This window comes from Dromaius novaehollandiae, chromosome 1, assembly GCF_036370855.1.
Source record: "Dromaius novaehollandiae isolate bDroNov1 chromosome 1, bDroNov1.hap1, whole genome shotgun sequence".
In the NCBI taxonomy this organism is placed as follows: domain Eukaryota; kingdom Metazoa; phylum Chordata; class Aves; order Casuariiformes; family Dromaiidae; genus Dromaius; species Dromaius novaehollandiae.
In genome coordinates, this window is record NC_088098.1 from 59,509,327 (window position 1) to 59,527,255 (window position 17,929).

Sequence of the window (17,929 nt, forward strand, 5' to 3'; positions counted from 1 at the left end):
AAGAACTTGACTCATGTGTGTGTGCATGTGCTGTATCAGAAGTCTGTATCCCACTTTCCCTTATTGCCACTGAACAAATAAAAAAAGCTGAGGAAGACATCTTGACACTGTCGTTTCACTCTGATGTTGTATTGCAGGTATGGCCTCGCATGTGCAAGTTTTCTCTCCTCACACCCTTCAGTCAAGTGCCTTCTGTAGCGTGAAGAAACTGAAAGTGGAGCCGAGTTCTAACTGGGATATGACTGGGTACGGCACACACAGCAAAGTCTACAGCCAGAGCAAGAACGTGCAGTCCTCCCAAGCAGCTGCCGCCGCCGCTGTCAACGCCTCCCTCCAGATCCCCAACCCGAGCATCCCGTACGAGCAGACCATCATCTTCCCAGCCAGCACGGGGCACATCGTGGTGACGTCCGCCAACAGCACTTCTGGTGTGGTTGCAGTGTCTGGGCAAACACTGGGCGGGCCACACAACCTGATGCGTCGCAGCACTGTGAGCCTTCTGGACACCTACCAAAAATGTGGACTTAAGCGGAAGAGTGAGGAGATCGAGAACACAAGCAGCGTGCAGATCATCGAAGAGCACCCACCAATGATTCAGAACAATGCCAGTGGGGCCACCATAGCCACCGCCACCACCTCCACGGCCACATCCAAAAACAGTGGCTCCAACAGCGAAGGGGATTACCAGCTGGTGCAACATGAGGTGCTCTGTTCCATGACCAACACATACGAAGTGTTAGAGTTTCTTGGCCGGGGAACCTTTGGACAAGTAGTCAAATGCTGGAAACGTGGCACTAATGAGATTGTGGCCATCAAGATCCTGAAGAACCATCCTTCCTATGCCCGGCAAGGCCAGATTGAAGTGAGCATCCTGGCTCGGCTGAGCACAGAAAGCGCAGATGACTACAACTTTGTCCGCGCGTACGAGTGCTTCCAGCACAAGAATCACACGTGCTTGGTCTTTGAAATGTTGGAGCAGAACCTCTATGATTTCCTAAAACAAAACAAATTCAGTCCCTTGCCCCTTAAGTACATTCGACCAATTCTCCAGCAGGTAGCAACTGCCCTAATGAAGCTGAAAAGCCTGGGACTGATTCATGCTGATCTCAAGCCAGAGAACATCATGTTGGTAGACCCATCCCGACAGCCATATAGGGTCAAGGTCATAGACTTTGGTTCAGCTAGCCATGTGTCTAAAGCCGTGTGTTCTACCTACCTTCAATCCAGATATTACAGGTAAGAAACTGGGCTCAAGTAACATTACTGGAAGAGGTATTTCACCTATAGGAGTTTTCCTTCATTTTTGTAAGTGAATGAGAGCCATCCCTTAATCCTAAACTGAGGTGGGTCTTCAGATGGGCTTCTGATGAAAGGAAAAAATGGTATCATAGCCTTCTGAGGTTTACTTGCATTGAAAACCATTGTAAATTTGTAAGTAACTGTAAAATGTTAACTGTTGCAGAAAAAAAAAAAAGATTTTGTCATCTACAATTGGCAGAATAATTCAGAGGAGACTTTCCTCTCTGTCCCTCTGTCTTCACTTCCTTCTTTCTGGGACTGTTTCCAGAAGAGGGGCTGGATCTGGAGAGTCCACATTTCCTTTCCAAGTCAAAGGAAGTAGGTTATTGGTTTCAGAGAGGCCTTAACCTAAACTATCATTCCATATGTTAGTTGTATCTTCCAGCCTTCTTTCATAGGTGAAACCAGGGTTTTTACACAAACAAGGTTGGGCCACAGGAAAACAACTGTATAGATGCAGAAGATGCTCTGTCAAAGAGTAATTTTCACACAGGCTGTGAAGCTAATTAATAAGAGTCAATGGGAAGATTCCCACTGTCTCCTGTCAGCTCTGCTCCAGGTGGGCAAGCTGCCTGGCTGGACTGGGATCACCTTTCTCCATGCGTGAAGCTGTCAGTAGGGATGAATGAGTATTGTCAGTAATTTTGGGTTGGACTGAGGACTTGTTGTGGACTCTTGATTCCCACTGGCAGTGCTTTTAACTGTGGGTATATCACGTGCTAGGCTGAAGTTCTGGCCTCTGCAGAGGTCCACCCAAAGCAAAATGTATGAACCAGCCATATTCCACCTTGGTGTCTTACAGAGTTTCAGCAGAGGAAGCTTTGGTAAGGCCTGGAGTGCCATCCTCTGCTTATGTTGTGGCTCCGAGACACAAAGTGTCTGTAGAGGTTCTTCTAAGCCCCTCTCGCTGGCTCCAGGCAGCTAGGTTCAGTATCCCAAGGACAGAGAAAAGCAATCCTGCTGTTAGCTCAGGGGTGGGGGAAAAAGGAAAAAGGGGGAATTTGTCTTTAGATGAGAGCTGAATTTAGAAATGCTCAGGCCATGTTTTTGTTGTTGTAATTCTGTGAAACGGGAGCAAAGAGGGAAAATGTGATCCTTCTTGATGTCTGATTTAATGAAAATCTGTCCTGGCAGCGTGCACAGCTCGTCAGCTGAGTTACAGAAAAGCAGGGTAGTTGCTCTGTTTGTAAATAGAAAAGAATCTGTCTTATACAGGCGGATGAAAAACAGCACGAGCTGATATCAGCCCCTTTTCCTACTTCATAGATATGGCAGTGGCAAAGCCCACCAGAGCTCTGGGCGGGGGAAGAGTTAATTTTCACAGGAACAGGAACTTTGACAGTGTAGCACAGTGTAGCACTGCAGCAGCTGATTTTTATCTGTTTGTCCTCTGCTCTGAAGGAGGCCAGAGAAAAAAAAACACACCCTAGTTTATACCTCAGAAGAGGCTTATTAAATGAAATATTCTACCTGATGACAGTCCCATCCTCCAGGAGAGACATGTTTCTGTGGTAAATATGCAAAAGCTTTTAGGGTTGCAATTACCTGGCAGACTAGAAGAGAAGAAAATGATAATACAGGCATTTTGTTGTTGAGTTATCTGTGATCCTGCATTAGCAGCCTAGGTCCCAAGCTGAAAGACAGAAGGGGCAGCCAATATGAAATATGTGACAGAAAGCAGAAGTGAAAGAGAAAAATGGTTCATTCTCAGCGACAAACAAGGAATATTTTTGTGGCAGTCTCTGGGGAGGAAAGGGCTTGATAACATTTGCTTTTTATATTTTAAATTTTATTCCTGCCCGGTCTGAAGTTGCAGCTTCTTAGATAATAAGTTCTGTCTGTCTAATTCCTCTCTTGTTTACCACGCCTGAACTGATGGGGGGATGGGAAGAGGGGCAGCAGCTCACCAGAAAGAAAAAAAGAAAAAGAAAAAGCTTGTTGGGATGAATTACATCAGCAGGGGGCCGCTGATGAAGCTAAATTCAAGTCATGAGGAAAATTTATATTCCTCTTCATTTTCTGATGGGGAAAAATACAGCACAGAATAAAGACCTGTTCTGCTCCAAAGAGAAGGAACTTTCACGCTAGGGGAAACATAGGACTTTATAAAGATTTCATATGTCTTCCATTTAATTTACACTTATTTTGCTTGCTAGAGTATAAAAGACAAGGGGATGACTTCAAGAAATGGCACATTTAAGCTGAATGTGAAGGAAAAGCTTCCTAAAAGTAAAATCTCATAGTAAGTAAGCAAATCCAAGGAAGGGACAGAGGGTGTGTCCCCTGTGCACTTAAGGAAAGACTAGGAAGAGCACTAGGGAATATAACGTAGAGGTCAGTCCTCAACTGGAGATCCTTTATGATGGCCTTTTGGCAGCAAATACCCAGATTCTCTCCATATTTTATTAACAATTCACTTTTTCTTCTACCTCTCTCTCTCTCTCTCTTTTTAACATTACTCTCAAGAATGTGATGGCCAAATCCTTTCAAGTGAGGAAAGTTCTATGGGATCTTGTTAATTCTCAGAGCACTATAAGACATTTCCTGTTCCTGTAAATGGCAGACATATTTTCTTCTCCCAGAGGTGATAGACAGAAGTGACTTTAAACCAACTTCATGTTCTTTCTTGACCAGAATCTGCATAGCCCAGCACTAGCTAGAGCAGTCCCAGGGCTGTTTTCTCCTTTGCTTGCAGATTTCACATGAACCCTCTGCCATTGCTGCCATGTAACAGGCTCTGAAGATAAACAGAATTCCTCAGCCAAATTTCCCGGGGCCAGGACGGTAAGGAGACCTTGCAGTGCTCCTTGCAATGTTCCTACAATACAATCGCTGTAGGAACAGCTCAGGAGCTGGCACTGAGTGCTCCAACATCAGAAGTATTTGTGCCATATCAGGAATGTTGCTATCAGGCCGAGCCAATTCTCTCTGGAAGGATCACAACGATGTCAAGGTGGCAGGGGAAAATACAAGGTATCGGAAAAGGTTGGCAAAACTTCTTTAGTCTAGCAAAACTTGTCTCCTTTCCCTCTCAGAGGACGTAGCCTCCTCCAGGCTAGATTTGCTGCCCTAATTGATACTCTGGAGACTCCTCTCCCTCTCTCCTGACTCTGGAGGGACCCAAGAGAGACAGGCCACACGAGGCTAATGTGGGCTGTGTGTATAACCTGATGAGAATCAGCCCCTGCGAGTGCAGTGCTGTCCCCTCCCTGCTTGCCCAGCCCAGAGCTGCACTTCTGGTAAAAGCATGTGAGATGAGCACCAGCCAGAGCCTGGCCACAAGAGCGTCTAAGGAAGTGGGGGGGCAAGCTGCACTGTGATCCCTGGTACTGACCTAAATGACAAATGGCAGAGGACCCCACAGCCGTTTGCAGATGGATGACTTCAGCCCGCTGCAGCCAAAAGCAGGGGAAGAATGATCCTGGGCTTCCCCAGTGACCGGACGGGGGCTTAGTGTGAGAACTGATGGCCCCTGGTTCCCAAGTCCCTCCAAAAAATCTAATAAAGGGAAACAAGCCCAGAGCAGACTGAGGGCCACAGGTAGGATCCACTCGCTTACCTTGCCAACCCCACCACATCATCCTCACCCCCGACACCTGATGGCTGTGTAGCTCCAGAGCAACTACTCTTGCGTAAGTCTCCTCCCTCTTCCTGCCAACCGCGGGGGGACCGCTCGGAGACTATCCCACTTGGTGCTAATTTCATCTTAAGCTTCTTGTATCGCTGCTCTAGCTAAGTCAGAGATTTTGTCAGTGCTGTGGTCAGAGTTGTCATCAAAAAGTGGGCGTATTGTGAAGAGGATCAGCCTCCTTCCTCCCACACATCTTCAGTCTGTAAATTTACTGTGGTGCAAAACATGCTGGTTTCAGGCCTGTGTTTATCGTGTCGCGGTCTCACCCTGCATGTACAAAACCTGGCTCGTTGCAGCTTTAGTGTTTCCCAGTGTAAGGGTCAGCATTCCCCACCTGCCTCCCATCACCCTGGTTCTTGTTCTTGTCACGTATCACCGACCAAGTCAGTCCAGACCTGGTAAGTGACCCTTCAAAGAGGTAAGTAAGCGGTGACTTAGTCATAGTTTGTAGGTACCTGTATGGGAAACAGACTTTGCTAAGAGAGCTGCTGTGTCCAGCTAACAGCACAGAAGGACAGCTAGCGGCCGTGAGTTTTAACTAGGCACATTTAGGTTAGAAATGAAGCCCTGTTAACAGTGCAAGAGATCAAAAAGCTGCAGTGGATTCTGCATCATAGGGTATCTTCATGGGATGTTTGGTTTTTTTTTTCCTAAAACATGCTGCAGTTCGAAAAGGAGATCATTCAGGTAGGCCCTGTGATCTCTGTTTCGGAGGATGTCAGACAGATGAATGACCACAGAGATCCCTTCTGGATTTATAATCCATGTGTGGACAGCTTCCAGGGAAAACTCACATCTTGAGAAATGCAGTGACTAGGCTTCAACAGATGCCTCCATCCATTAGAGTCAGCATTCATGTACTAACATGGAAGAGGGAGTCGTACTTTGTGGCACATAGGGTTTTTTTGGATGCTGTGCAGAGCTGCAGTCCTCACTTCTGGGAACCGGAGAGGCTCCATGCTTCGCATTTGAAGCGCTGGGATGGTCAGAGCTGCAGTGGTCCTCTTTGGGACACTACAGCTATGTTACCTTAACCCTCTTGGTTTTTCTTTGCTGCTCAGCTGAAGCAGCTGCTCTGTTTCCCCCCAGAGATGACTGCATTTCACTATTAATGAGATAAAGTGTTTGAGAATTTGCAAAGCACTACAAATGTAAAATAATGGCTGTCACTCCTGGACTATTTAAAGATAGTTTTGATGCCTTGTTTTCAAAAATATTCAGCATCTGCAGTGCCTGACCATGCCTACTTTGTCTGCTTTGCAGGTAAGTGGCCTTTGCTGAAATGTTTGCATAAAAGAGAATGAAGCTGAGTTTCAGTTTGGGGAGATGTTCATCTTTATTGGTCTAGTTTCAGATACTGCAAGAAAATAAGCAGGCATAAAATTCTATGCACATGTTGTCAGCTCTCCAGGATCCCTTGCATAGTAAATACGGAGGCCATGTACAGATTTTCTTTAAAACTGGCTATATGTGCTTAGCCAGGTGAGTGCTGCTCCTGAAGCATGCAGGGGGCTGGAACTGGAGATCTCATCTTGCCGCATGTGGACATCATGTCTTGACAGGTATCAGTCCTCTAGTAGTGCTGACAGGGAGCCAAAGCAAGGTAGATTCCCGAGCAGCGCCCTGACGTCTTCCCCATCGTGTGATTCAGAGCGCACGTGATTCTTGCCAAAACTGCCCTTTAAATTAGGTAGTAGTAATGGGAGCAGGGATAGGCTTATTAGTCTACTCAGTAAGTTGGCATCTGTTAAAGTCCTTGTATAGCAGTGTTAATGTAATTAAATTTCTAAAGCTTCTGCCATTCTGGACTGCCACACTTCTTTGCAAAAACATCTCTATCCTAGACTTAACTGCTTTAGCAATGGCAGGACCCCCATTTGCTCTGCCAGCCATTGCTGTCAGTCCCTTTCAGTTCAAACGGCAGAATTTGCTGTTTTGCTCCTCTGTCTCTCTAAGGTAAAGAGCCAGCTAACTGGATGGTTTTAGGAGGAAAGTTTCCTCTTGGGACTGGTGTGAAACCACTGAGTTCATCACAGAAGTCTAAGCTCATGCTGAGACCCCCGAGTGCAGGCATAAGTTGCAAAGTCACTGCACCCAGGGTGCTGCCAGTCCCTGTCCCTGCTGCAGAGCTGAGTCTTCCTCATGTTACTACATGTTTACAAAAGGGAGAAGCTTGCAGAGTCATTTGCCCAGCTCCAAAAGGATTATGAAGGCTGTGGAGCTACACCCGTTGTTGCTGTCTCCTTGTCTCAGCTGAACAATGTGTTCCATGGACTTTTGAAAAATCGCAATTGTAGGCACAGAATTATGGTTGTGCTGTGTTCTTCTGTGATAAGCATCTGCGTAATCCCTTTGACTGACCTCTCACAGTCAACCTCCAGGCCCACTGGTATTCAGAGAAAAGCTTGAACAGAGAGTTCCCTTCTTCCTCCTAGTTTCTTACTCAGTTTCAATGATTTATGACTGAAGTATGACAATGCTTTGCATTAGAAGCATCTGACAGCCCATAGAGACTCATGCTATTTCAATAGACTCCCGGTTTCACTGAGTGATGATCACGCCTGTTAGGACTACAGTCTTGCAGAACAGACAGCACTGTAAAGAAGGCTTTGTGGAGGAAAGCAGTCTCCAAACTGTAGTTTCCAACTACTATTTTAAGCTGTTCATCATTTCTTTCCAAAGGACACCGGAGTTCAGAGTTGGTTTTTCAGAACCAAAATTCAGCAGAATTTCTTTTGCAAAACCAATACCAGGATTAATTGAATCTCAGTTTCATTGTATCCAGACCACCAAGTCTTGGAAGGGAATAGACATTCGACTGAAAGCTTTTGGCTTTCTCCCATCTCTGTGATAGTCAGGTTGGTTTTTGGTTTACAAAACCAAAGCATAGGTAACTCCTTGCCAAGTTCCTTTGTGTGTAAATCACCCAGAGCAGGCCTGGTAAACAGGCAGCGTGCCCACGATGCATCAGACAGAAGATACACGCTGTGTATATTCCAAAATACCTCCCTTTCTGGAGTCTAGTGTAAAATGGGAAAACCTGTACTTCAGCCTCACCAATCTCTTCAGACCCAAATGTCCCTGAGGTTTTTTCTACTTCAGCCTTCTTCACATTTTCCTAGTTTCTTTTGCTGAGAGCAGACATTCCAGCTCCTCCTGTATCCCGTCAGAGTTAGCAATGTGCTCCGCTCCCTGCGGCGCAGTGGCAGTGCCACCGCCTCAACCACTTGATCCCTGCGCAGAGCTGTAAAGGCTGTCACAGGAGGGGGTTGTTTGTTAGGCAAATGTATAAAATATGCCCAGTTACGCACCTCCAGGCCTAAGAGCACTTCCAACAAAGCGCTGTTTGCGAGGAACAAAGCAGCGAGGCTTTTGCAAACAAAGAGAAGTTGCCTCCCCTTCACCATTGCCTGGGGAGAGGGAGACGTCTTGGGCCGCTTGCTTGGGCTAATCCACGTCTGCGAGTCCTGGAAGACTCAGATATCTCAGCTGAGACCTGGTCCAGCTCCTTCTGTCCCCTGCTCCCCTCCCTAAAATGCTGGCCTATATAGCAAAGACAAGGGACTGATGGTAGTTACTCCTGCAAATCTTTGTTTTATTTTGGTGCCTAGAAAGAAAGGGACCTGTGTGTCCGTAGACCGGGCCCAAACCATTGGGGGTGTTGTCAACCAAAGAGGAGTGTGCGAATGGCAGCCAAAAGCAAACGAGACGGTCAGAACATGGGCTTGCTCACAGCTAACGCTGCCCTTCACGTGACGGGGGTTGTTCGTTCTGGGTCATCTGTTATTTTCAAACCCTCTGCAATATTTCAATGAGATAAAACCCCGCAGATCACAGATACGGGAAAAATGGTTGGCAAAGTCCCACTATGCACAGACAGAAAAATAAAAATTAAATAAAAATCAAATGAAAAGATTTTTGGCCGCCACACTTGCCATTAATTGTTGGAACAACCAGAGACCCTAAGAGCACCCTGAGATCTGGGCTTTAGGCCATCTGCTAACCATACCCTGTCTTCCCTGCATTTTTTTCCCTTGTTCATCATTGTTAGAGATATTTGCATTAAAAAGAATGTTTGTTTCTTAGGAGTTCCTAATTTCCAGCTGTTTATCTTCCCCCTCTGAAGTTATAATCTCCTGTTAGCAACAGATATGGAAAGGGATAGGATTGCCAGTGTGACAAATGACAAATGGAGGATTACAGCTTCAGGTGGGGGGATAAGCAGCAGGAGCAGATGAACTTCTAAACAAAGATCCCTCTTTTATGAAAATGGCAGTCATACAAAAGAAGAAGCAAAACACAGAAAAACAAAGGTAAATGCAAATTTGCTTCTAAAAAAAGAATGTTTTCTCAAAGCTGCCACAGCTTTTTAAGTGTGTCAGTGATCCTCCATTGAGGAAAAGGCAGCCCTTTACATGCAAGCAGCACCTTCTGCCATCCACCTCCCCGCAGCCTGCGTGTTTTGATATGTGTCTCCTGTGCGCAGGAGGAGACTCCTGCCGCAAGGCACGAGGGCTCAGCGTTCGGTCCCTGACTCTGCCACAGGCTCCCTGCCTGACCCTGGGCAGCTTACTTCACCTTGCTGCGCTCCGTCTCCAGAGGGATAAAATTTTGGAGCATGGTGCTTCTCTTCCCCCTTCCCTCCACGCGCCCTCTCCATAACTCCTGCACCTTCCCCACATGGGCATTCGCGCTGCCCGGCACAGCACGGTCCCTGGCCTGGGTCCGGCCCCGGCAGCATGCAGCAGCATTGCGGAGGTGCCGGGGCAGCTTTTGGGCTGCCCCGCCGTTGCGTGACTAGGGGTGCGATGGGGGAGCAGCCCCGGCATCACCGGGCGGAGTGGGGCGAACCTCCCGGAAAGCAACAGCTTCTGCTTCGGGAGCAAACATGCTTCAAAGATGGCTGCGCTCGCGTGCCAGCATACCTGCGAGAGGGCTGGCGACAAGGAGGCACTGTGCAAATATGCCCCGGTACCAATTTGCGTGCTTTCACTTGAAGTGATCTGGGAACTCCTGACATCAGCATCTGTGAACTTCTTCCCACCTGGCATTGCATCCTAGTGTAATCCCTACCCTCTCTGCCCTCGCTACCAAACTAATTGCGATAACACCAAGAGGAGCACTTCAAGACTCAGAAGCTTGTCCCCGCACTTAAAAATTAGGCACAGGTGTTTCAGGCCTTAGGGCTTTTTTGATTTTTTTTCCTTTTTCGTCCTGCTACTCTCTGTCTCTCATTGTCACTGAAACGAGCCTGTCACAGGATTTCCTGCCTTCTATTTTTCTTCCTTCAAGCTTTATAAGCACAGTAAGTCCCTTTTAGGCTGTAGCCTGATGAAGCAATGTGAAAAATCAAGGTCACTCTCCTATTTACCGTACCAGGGCAGCTCTGCAACAGCCACAAACGGCAAGCTTGTTTTACTTAGAGCTATTTACCTAAGAGAAATCAAACCCCTCCTATTGCAGCTATGAACTGTGGCACTCGAAACTCCTTCTCTGCTGTAGATAAAACACATCCTGTCTTTGGGTAAAGAGACCTGTGCTCACATCAGGGACTGGGAAGAGCCGAGCTCGGTACCGTGACAGGCAGTTGCTTCTGCAGGGGTACCTGTGCACGGCAGTGCAGTTAGGGGGGCTGAAGCAAGGACTCATTGCAATAGGAGTGAGTTTTCTGCTTTTACGTGAGAGACACGAAGTTTGGTTGCTCCGCCTAGCTGCTTGCTTCCGTGGCTTAGAGGTTGCTTCCCTTTCTCCCCTCCCACTCAGGTTGCTTCCTCGCCACATGCAGAGGAAATGGACTGGGGGGAAAGATGCTTTTTCGTTCAGCCCCAGTGATGGAGCAGCAGCAGCAGCAGCAGCCGCTTGTAGGAATGGTAACGTGGTGACCCACAAACACCACGAATAGGTGGGCACCGAAGGAGAAGGTGCTTTGCTCACATGTTGGAGCATGATTTTCCGTGCCCTTCTCTGCTTATTTCAACACTTGTGTGGGTCAGTGCACTTGCTGGCTATTAGCAGGTGCGGTGACTGCTGAGAAGCAGAACGAGATGATGGGCTGTTGGCAGGAGATCAGTGCTCCGAGTGTGAAAATAAGAAGAATTGTAAGTAGCAAGATTCATCATCTGTACTTCTAAATATGAAAAGCAGCATCAGCAACACAGTTTGCATAGGATTTCAGGGATGCTTTGCTTACGTACCGAATATTTAAATCCTATCAGGTTTCTGCGTCCGTTACATCTCTCCCTGTAAGTTTGCTCACTGCAGGCAAGAGATTTGAGTGTAACATGGAGGAAGCTTATTGTATACATCCGTGCATTCATCAAGTTCACAAGCACTCGGCCCCTGCACAGTGGGACGGTAAAGCTGTATTACACCGAAGAGCATTTTCTGGTTGGAAGGAATTTCTACTCTGCTGCTTATTGGCAATGAGGCTAGGAAAGTGACTGACGTTGGTTTGTAAACTAATGAGTCATTACGAGAAGAGAGAAATTACGTGAAGATGCTATGATTGATACGGCGTTGCACATTCCCCAGCTTCAGATTCCCGAATGCTGCAGCTTCAGTGCCTCAGGTTTCTGCCTTAACTTCTCTAGCCAATTGCTGTACCTGTCATGCTTCAAATTAGCCAAAGCTAGTGTAATGGCAGTTAATTCTCAGGCAGGGGCTGAATAACTGCCTCCTCCTCCAGGTCAAGCTGGGGAAAACAAATAACTCTCAATCAGCTGAGAGCTGTTATGTTGCTTGAAAAACACTAATCTTGCAGCCTGACTTAAGCTGAGTTAGAGCCACAGCTGGTACCCGTTTAAGAAGGACGGTTTAGAAAATGTCTTTTTCTTTTTAGGACAGGTCATGAACTGGTTATTCTGTGGTGCCTTACAAGAAAAAAAAAAAAAGAAAAAACAGAAGAGATGTATGCATGTTTATGGCATGAGAAACTTTCAGTTCCAAGAGGAATAAATAAAAGGGAAGTGTCTAGGGACCTAGAGAGGGGATGTGGCAGAGGAGAAATCCTCTTATAGACTACAGTTACCTGGAAGTCACCACTCCCCGAATAAGGAAAGATGTGGGAGGAAAGAAGATGAGATTTCACCCTTCTTACTATCTGGAGACTTTGAAAACAGAGATAGCAGATTTCCAAACAGGGCAGCATGCACTCTGTGCTTCTCCTGTGACAGACTGGGAAATAAACTGCAAGTCTCTGACTGGTAGCTTGACCTCTGCCTTCCCCTTACTGAAGGGCAGAAGTAATCTCAATCATCATCTTACTTGTACAGACACAAGTTATTTTGTGCTGACAGTTTGTGCCTTTATTTTGCTGTGACTATGCTGGCTTGTTGCTTGGGTGTAAGGGATCCTTGTATCCACTGATTTGCATTAGCCAGGGAGTAGCAAACTTTTATCCACTGCAAACCCTATTCTCTGTCTCAAAAGACTCCTGTCCAGAGGTTGGAGGCAGGGTAGATCTGTGGGATTTGACCTGAATCTGACTGAAGTGAGTCTGAATCAAAACCTCTATGGTTCAAAGAGTTGGGTTAACTCATTCTCGTTATTTTTCTTTTTGCCAACCACTGCAATTTCTAACTCTGGTTCGAAGCAGAAGTACTAAAGTACAAGGGTAGTACTCCAGGCTTCATGAGACATGAAGAGCGCTGAAAATTTCGTAGTGCCATCACTGAACTTCTGTATTTGCAGAAGGCCTGGAACAGTTTCAGATGACTTTGGTAAGTTGTTCACATCCCAAACACAGGAAGTTTACTAGCTGAAGCGTTTAGAAAATTAGGAGAATTATCAGTTCCAGCAGCTGATTCTCATGTTCACATAGAGCCAGGCGATGAAAAGTTAGTAGTGTTTCAGTTAACTTCATCACAGGAGTGACAGTATTGTGTAATCAGTTGGTGGCTGGTGTTTTAACTGCGATCATACCATTAAGTCATTTGCAGTAATACTGCTGAGCAATACCATCTTTTCCCCCTGTCCTCTCCAGTCTAGCTGTTGGTGTCTGCTGCCTCTCCCCTTACACTATGTTCTTTGGATGCTATGTTCTTCAGAGGAGGGACTGTGTTTCTTATGTGTTTGTACGGCAACCAAACACAAAAAGATTTTGTGGCTGAGGCTCTTAGACAAAGGATGATAGGGTGTATAATGGTCCACGTGACTGTGAGGGCTAGCACACACATTTCTGTGACAGCTGGTGTACAGAAGGAGCGCTGATGGCCTTGTTCATATCCACCCTGGTAAGAATTCACGTTTCAACTAGTTGCTTCCATTCAAAGCTGTGGACTCGGAAGAAAGTCCAGGGAGGAGGGGGGCAGAAGGAGCATTTGCTGACTTAGACAAAATAAATGAAACTTTTTTTTTTTGAGGATGCTTTACTTACCCGTGGGAGACAGCAAACATGGAATACTCATCCAAGAGGAAAATGGAGTATTTCATTGACTATCACAACAAGATTAAGAGGGACAGATGAAATCTAAAAGGTAAACAGATTCAGCTGAGGTTAGCTGACTTTCCTGGTAACAGATGAAATGCTGCCAGCTGATTTTAGCAAGTAAAAAGGGAGTAGTGGTGAAGGCCTGTATTAAAAATAAAAGCTTATCTAAGAGATCTCATCCCTGTAGTTGTCAAAAATATAGCTCCTGCTGTTGTTAACAACTTAAGTTAGTGGACTGGATTCTGGAAGATTGCATGAGTACAGTAAAAAGCATAAGACAGCCATGCAGCTGTTCCTGCAAAGCCCTTCTGGAGACTCATTCGATAACCTATCTCCCGTCACCAGATGGATGAACAAGGAAGGTAAAGGTAACATGGGCTGGATCCTACTTAGCTGTGCTGATATGCATAAAGGGATGTGTTGGCTCCAAACACTTTCTTTTGTAAGCGAGGTCTGAACGTAGCTTGACGTACAAGATATATATAATGAGCAAGAGAAAGAAAGGCGTGTTAACTGGGTTGGAAGATAACATTCTGCCTTTTGAATGGATTCTTGCTACTGTCACTGATGTGACTTTCAACAACAAAAAAAAATGTTGAAATTATGGAAGTATTCTTTTTCCCTCTATTGTTTAGCTCTAGTTCTCAGTTTTGTTATGGTCACAAAGAAATGATAAAAAGGGACTGGCACAAAGTTTGGTTCCTGTATCATTTAGAGACAGGTTTAGAGTTATGTTTTCAGCCCTTAACACTTTGACAGGGTCTGTTCTTCATTTTGAAACTGGCAATAAAAGAGCAGAGAACATATGAAAACACAGGGTTTTTTTTAATGAAATTGTCAGTGGTAGTCAGAACTTTACCTCTGATCTGTATGAAGTCTCTGAACTGTGCAGTTGGAAGAAAGCAGATACAAAAGAGAGAAAATGTCCATGTGCCTGGCTACTTCAGAAGGTAATAAACATACCCCAAAGTTTTACTTGTTTTTAGTGTGTGTATTTATGTCTATATAAATCCACTGGGAATAAACTTTAAACATTTAGGTGGGATTTAGAGTTCCAGCACCAGTACCTATGATCTAGCAAAAAAACCCTGAATGCAAGCTTATGTGAGTTGCCCTCTTGGCTTCCAGAGATGTGGGTAAAACTAAAGCATGGGTTGAACTGTTAGGCCAAGTTAAAATGAGGAACGCTGGTAACGGGTATGAAATGTTGCAGTATACTTGCTGTTCCTGTGTGTGCCTGTGAGACATTGTGCATGCTTGGGGAGGTAGCTCACATCTTAGAAAAAGGGTCAATCTGCAGCATTTGCCAGCCTGGTGTCAAGACACAGTTGACAGTCTCCCATCCTGGTGGTGGGTGTGTGGCCACGTGGATTTCAAATGAGCCCAAGCCTTCACTCTCCTCATCAGAGCGAGGGGAAGAGTCTCACCGGCCGCTTCTCCCCACCAGCTCAAAAAGCTGTGTGGCGCCTGTCCCAGCTGTGAGCTGCCAGGGCGTTTTCCTAGCAGGTTTGATGTGCTTCTCAGACACTGAAGGGCAGCCAAAATAGAAGTCTGAGCGAGAGGAAGCAGGAGCAAACCCAGAAAATGAGAGGTCACTTCAGATGAAAGCCACGGATGGCAAAGCCCGGTTACTCTAGAGAGCTGATACATCCGCACAGACTGCTGCTCTCAGCCCAGTTCTGCAGCGTGGTCTTTGGAGGGATTTGAAGAGATTCATTTTCAGTTCAAGGTGTGAGCTTTTGAGCAGCCCTGGAGCTCTGGCTTCTAGACGTATTCATAGCTTTTACCTTAGCCTCAGGCTAAGGTAACTGATTACTGCCCTCAGAATGGCATTTTAAGTTGTGTAAGAATCCTGAGTGCAGAGTATAACTGTAGTCCTTAGTTTTGCAAGGGGGATGTCACAGCAGCCTAGTGACAGGGCAGAAAGAAGAGGGTGCTGCTTGTTTTTCTGCAGAAAATATGTCTGATTTCTTTTCTGTCTCACACGGATCAAACTGAATGGTTAGTGAGGACAGAGTTGCTGCAGGGGGAGCCAGGAAGGCAGCAAATGCTGACTTAGGTCTTCTGAGCCCTCAGTATGTTCAGGTAGCTTGCAAAATAGCCACTTCTGTTATATTTTCCCCATGCTTTTGCCTCCTGGCTGGTGCCTCATTTGCCTCCTGAGAAGGATCCAAATTGTTGGGTGTTTCCCTCCCACACCAGGAATAGCATATTTGCTTTGTATCTCATTGGCTTGTGTACCTTCAAGGTTGTGCTTCATGCTGTGTGGCACTATCACATTTACTGCTGTTGTGGCTTTTGGCGATGGCGTGGCCAGGCACTGGGGTACGCTGCCCCATCGTACTGTGAAGTGACTGCCTTGCTCTTGTTACAGGTATGTGTGTGCGTGCACATACATCTCTCTGGTGAGCCACAGCTTCTGTGGGCTGGCCAGCATGGGTGGCAGGACAGCCAGCAGCTAGCTCGCCTTCGCAGCAGGCTCTGCCAAGAGCTTGAAGGAGAGGGAGGACCAAATCGCTGCAGAAACCGGAGCTTGGTGGAAAGGGCAAGAGACTCCTGTGGTTGCTGCGAGGCCCAAATGTTGCTTTCCTTGAGGTTGGTGGGCGTTTTTACAACTAGGTCTTGACTGACCAGGCCCTTAAAGGCTTTCTTACCTGTACGGTATGACACCAGCCTGTGGCAGCGTGTGATTAATAATGATCCTAACTCTCCTTATGCAACGAGGGAATGTCTGACAGCATTAGTAGGTAGTTGTTCAACAACAAGGCATGTTGGAATTAACCAGCGGGGACCAATTATGAAAGCCTTGCTCATGCTAGCAAGCACTTGCCTGTTCACATCGTCATGCTGGAGTTGAAGGGAGGAGTGACTGCTCTGCCACACACAGGCAGGCTCGCGGTCTGGTGGTGCATGGCATTTAACTCAAGTACAACAGCTGAATTGAGTGCAGGGTGCATATGCTCTGGGATGCATTTACTGGGCGAGTGAGCCACTGTTGCCCACCCCAGCACTGTGTGTAGCTCAAGCTCCCCAGTATGTGAGGAGGAGCACCCCCAGGGCTGCACAACCCTTTCTCACCCCCAGCTCTGTCCACCCCCTCGCTGCAGCAGCAGCACTGGTACGTGCCCAGGACCTACTTTGCTGCTTGCTATGGTTAGAAAAGGGGGAGGAGTGGGGGCTCCTACTTAAGGCTTCCTCATGAATTTTTAGTCACTACATGAAGATTTCAAGAGTGTGTGGATAAAACATACAATGAAGCGAAAGACTAAGTGGCCCTGCATGAAAGGAAAAACACTGAATCATTGTCCTAAAGGTGCAGCCATTAGAGAATAATAATAGTTTTTGTGTGCAGTGCAGCTGGGTCTGCAGTTGCAGAAGGAAAGTCCTCAGTGACCTGTGCAATGGCTCTGTTTGTTTAATGTGCTAAAACAAAGCACTGAGAAGCAGACAGGGCCCTTGCAGATATTCGTGGCGCTTCTGTCTCTCAGTTCCTGTATTTGTGCCTTCTCTGGCTGTGTGTGCGTGTGTCTTTATGCTCCAAATGCAGCTAATCATAGCTATATGCTCTGGGATGCCTTTGGTTTTGCATCTCTTGCCTCTGTGCCGGGGCACTCCCTTGTCGTTGAATTACTATTTTTGTAATTTAGAAACTACGACAAATAACGTAAAGTCAAACGGTTACTATCTTATTGTTTGTTTTGTAACTCTCTGTCCTTCAGAACAAGCTCATAGTAATGACATTATTCCCACCCCTCCACCCTGACCTCAGTCTTTTTCTATCCATTTAGCAAATACTGCAGTTTGCTCTGTTTTTAATGGGTGGGAATCAATGTGGCTTTTTAAAATTGGATTCTCTCTGCCTGCACAAACAAAATCAATGGTGTTATTGAGCATGTGCAGAGCCGTGTGAACGGGAACGAGCTGGCAGAGTTTGCCGTCTCAGTGAGGAAGGGGCAAAGCTAGTAACTCACACTGGGAGGATCACTCTATTTCTCTGTAATTTTGGTAAGGGCTCATGAGCATTTTGTTGCTTTTTAGAGAATAGGGTCTAGGGAGCTCTCTTCATTGGGTTAATAAGACTTTTTTTTAAGCTGGTTGACTTAGTGTTCTACAAATGGGTTACAAACAGACCAGTTTGAGTGCTGGTAAGAGGTCTGAGGAACCCATGCTTCAGTTTAATATGACTTTAAGGCTGTGTTTACTTCATCTTACTTCATTCCCATTGTGGCCTGTTCAGAGACCTTTGGTCTCAGAATGAGGGTTGAGAGGAAAGTATAGCATCAGGGATGAATTTTTCTTTGCTCAGGCTAAGTGTTTGTAGGCAAATAAATGGGATGGGGAATTTTATACACCTGTGTTTATCTTTTGTGGAAGAGTGAGTTTACTAATGCTGAGCTGTCATAGTAAGCTTGACTGACAGAATTGTCCATGGTCTTCGGAGAAGTGGAGAAGGACAGAATACAGATGGATGGATTCCCCCCCCCGGTGCTTCAGGGATAGTCTTCAGATTTAATGTGAGCAGGGTTTTACTGTATGGATGGGAGAAATGGACTCTTTCAGCACGTTCTCTT

General features: G+C 46.2%; 1 protein-coding gene across 6 annotated transcripts in view; it reads left to right on the forward strand.

Moving 5' to 3' along the window:
• HIPK2 (homeodomain interacting protein kinase 2) overlaps positions 1 to 17,929 on the forward strand; it is a 147,703-nt gene that overhangs the window by 44,007 nt on the left and 85,767 nt on the right. For all 6 annotated transcript variants that reach the window (XM_064514002.1, XM_064513999.1, XM_064513981.1 and 3 more), the window contains one exon: positions 138 to 1,236. In XM_064514002.1, the coding sequence (XP_064370072.1) occupies positions 140 to 1,236 (1,097 nt within the window). In that variant the 5' untranslated portion in view covers positions 138 to 139. The remainder of the gene's footprint in view (positions 1 to 137; positions 1,237 to 17,929) is intronic.